At 39.4% G+C, this 2500-nt stretch overlaps 1 protein-coding gene across 2 annotated transcripts in view; it reads left to right on the top strand.

Annotated features, from left to right (window-relative positions):
* The window catches only part of smoc1 (SPARC related modular calcium binding 1), a 54682-nt gene that overhangs the window by 51927 nt on the left and 255 nt on the right, over nt 1–2500 (top strand). For both annotated transcript variants that reach the window (XM_080012618.1, XM_080012617.1), the window contains exon 14: nt 177–2500. This exon is cut by the window's right edge and continues 255 nt beyond it. In XM_080012618.1, the coding sequence (XP_079868744.1) occupies nt 177–193 (17 nt within the window). In that variant the 3' untranslated portion in view covers nt 194–2500. The remainder of the gene's footprint in view (nt 1–176) is intronic.

Genomic DNA, 2500 nt, shown 5'->3' with positions numbered 1-2500 from the left:
TGGCTTCGGTGTGCGCGCGCGTGTGTGTGTTAATGTGTGTGTGGGGGCGTGTCTTCATTGTGTGTGTGTGTGTGTGTTCAGGAATGCCAATATGACTTCTCTTCTTTTTCTCCTGTTTCCTCTTCTCTCTCTCTCTCTCTCTCTCTCTCTCTCTCTCTCTCTCTCTCTCTTCCCAGTCGGCCGTCTGGTGTGAGGAGAGGAGAGAGAGAAGCTTCCAGCAGCTAAAAGAGATGAAGAAGAGATGGAGAGAAGAGAAACCCACACGTTCCTGAGTAAAAAAAACAACTTAAAAAAAAACAACTGAAAAAAAGGACAAAAACAAAAAAAAATAAGAACAGATATTGAAGATATTGAAGCAGCGCCAAAATATTTGCACTTTCTCCTCCCGTTGACCTTTGATTTCGTTTTATTTTGTGTGTCTGTGTTTTGTTTGTAAGTTTGTTTGTTTGTTTTGGATGTGACCAGAATAAGTAAGAGGGAGAATGGAGATGTAATGACACAGACTGACCACTAGGGCGGTAACAGGTAACAGAGATGAATTTAGGATCTCTCTTACGATCTACTTTCACACACAGTGTTTACAGACGGTTCCATGAAGACAGAACATTTGATGCTCCGTAGAGAAGCACGCTTTGTGTTTTTTCATCAAGTTTTAACGAATGTGTGACAGAACTAAAAATGCTCCTGCAATTTTATCCGGAATGTGTGTATTAAAAGCTGTGAGTAAGAGAGAGAGAGAAGCATTAAACAGATCTATATTACGTGATTGAACACTTGGGTTTGATATAAAAATACGAAATCATTTGACTGGCAACATTTATTTTATTTTATTTTTTAAACATTTTTTTCAGTTACATTTTTTTTTCTTTCAGTTTATCCAGTTTATTATTACTATAGTACATTTTCATACACAAGGACTTTGTTGTGGTGAGAACTGGTGTGTTTCTCTCCAGATATTTACCAGTAAAAAAAAAACCTTTACCGTCTGAAAATAAAAATCAAATCAAATGGAATAAAATCAAATGAAAAATAGCCAAACACATGAGGAAAAAAGAAAAATTAACACAAATAATTACACAAAACGGTGCGCATCAACTCACGGAGGCTGCCATTCGTGCCGCCGTCTTGGAAATGTTCAGAAATAGTAATAATAAATAATACATTTCTACAATAAATATTTTAAAACATCTGCCTATAATCCCACACCGTCCCATCGCTGATTATTCCAGATTCTTCATATTTGCCGTTGCCCAGAGGCCTCGTCGTCACATTTTGTCACATTCGGGGTTCAAATAAATAATAATAATAATAAATGATAATTAATAAAAACAACTTGACTCTTGGTAGAGATGTGGGAATTTATTCTGTTTATGTAAAAATACTGTAGTCCAGACGTCGTTTCAGAGCCTGTTCCCCGTCCTTTTAAATATAGAAAAATGAGTAAAAAAATTAAAAAAAACTAGGAGAACACACTTTTCTTTTTGTTGTTGTTTTTTTTGTCTTGTTTTGTTTTTTTTGTTTTTTTTGGAAGCCAAGCTCAATAATTTGTTCCTCACATTTGGGAATGGGAACGATTCCCTCCTTTCCTTTCCTTGCTTTGGTTTTGGTTTTGTGGCTCCCGTTGTAAATATGTATCATACTTCTGTGTTTGTTGGACACTACGTCATCGCCGTGGTGTTCGTGGACTTTCTAAAAGCAGAGGAACCCGCAGAGAAACCTCTTGGAAATGTGTTTGATTTGACTCTTTAATTTGTTTCGGGCGTCCTAGCGTCCTGCTGGCGTCACTGAAAAAGTTAAAAAATACTTTAGTGTTTAATTCTCTCGACTCAGCGGCTCCACTGGCGTCTGATCTGAATTGAACAGTTCTGCCAAGAGAGAGACAGAGAGAGAGAGAGAGACAGGCGGAGAGAAAGTAGCCTTTCTTTCTTTCTTTCTTTCTTTCTTTCTTTCTTTCTTTTCTTGGAGAGCTCCCCTGTCTCCGGTGTGTCCAGAACACTGGACCTGTGTGTGTGTGTGTGTGTGTGTGTGTGTGTGTGTGTGTGTGTGTGTGTGTGTGTGTGTGTGTGTGTGTGTGTGTGTGTGTGTGTGTGGAAGTGCTTCCAGACCCAGGCAGTAATCAGGGCCCATCAGGAGGAGCAGGGGAGGCTTCCAGACGACTGTCAGTCAGACGGAGGAAAAAAAGAAAAACCCAAATTTATCCTCCCAATTCCTCCGCCACGAACCTCCACCTCCACCTCTACCGTCTCCACTGAAGGGCAGCCTCAGTTTTGGTCAGAACCCGCCTTGACTTGTTTACAGCGCTCTTTTTGGCGTTAAAAGCCAGAGTTGACCCATAAAATAAGTCAAAATGGCCAAATTCCCCTGTCATGAGTTATAACCGGAGCCGCCATGTTTCTCTCCGCAATACAATTAAAAAGTTAAAAAATAATAATTTGCATCTCAGTCTCAACTTCTGTGATTTGAGGACATTAGAAAAACAACAACTTGTCCACTATGTCAA

Source organism: Zeus faber (genome assembly GCF_960531495.2).
Source record: "Zeus faber genome assembly, chromosome: 13".
Lineage (NCBI taxonomy): Eukaryota > Metazoa > Chordata > Actinopteri > Zeiformes > Zeidae > Zeus > Zeus faber.
The sequence above is the reverse complement of the archived record's forward strand: the minus strand, read 5'-3'. Positions and strand labels throughout refer to the sequence as shown.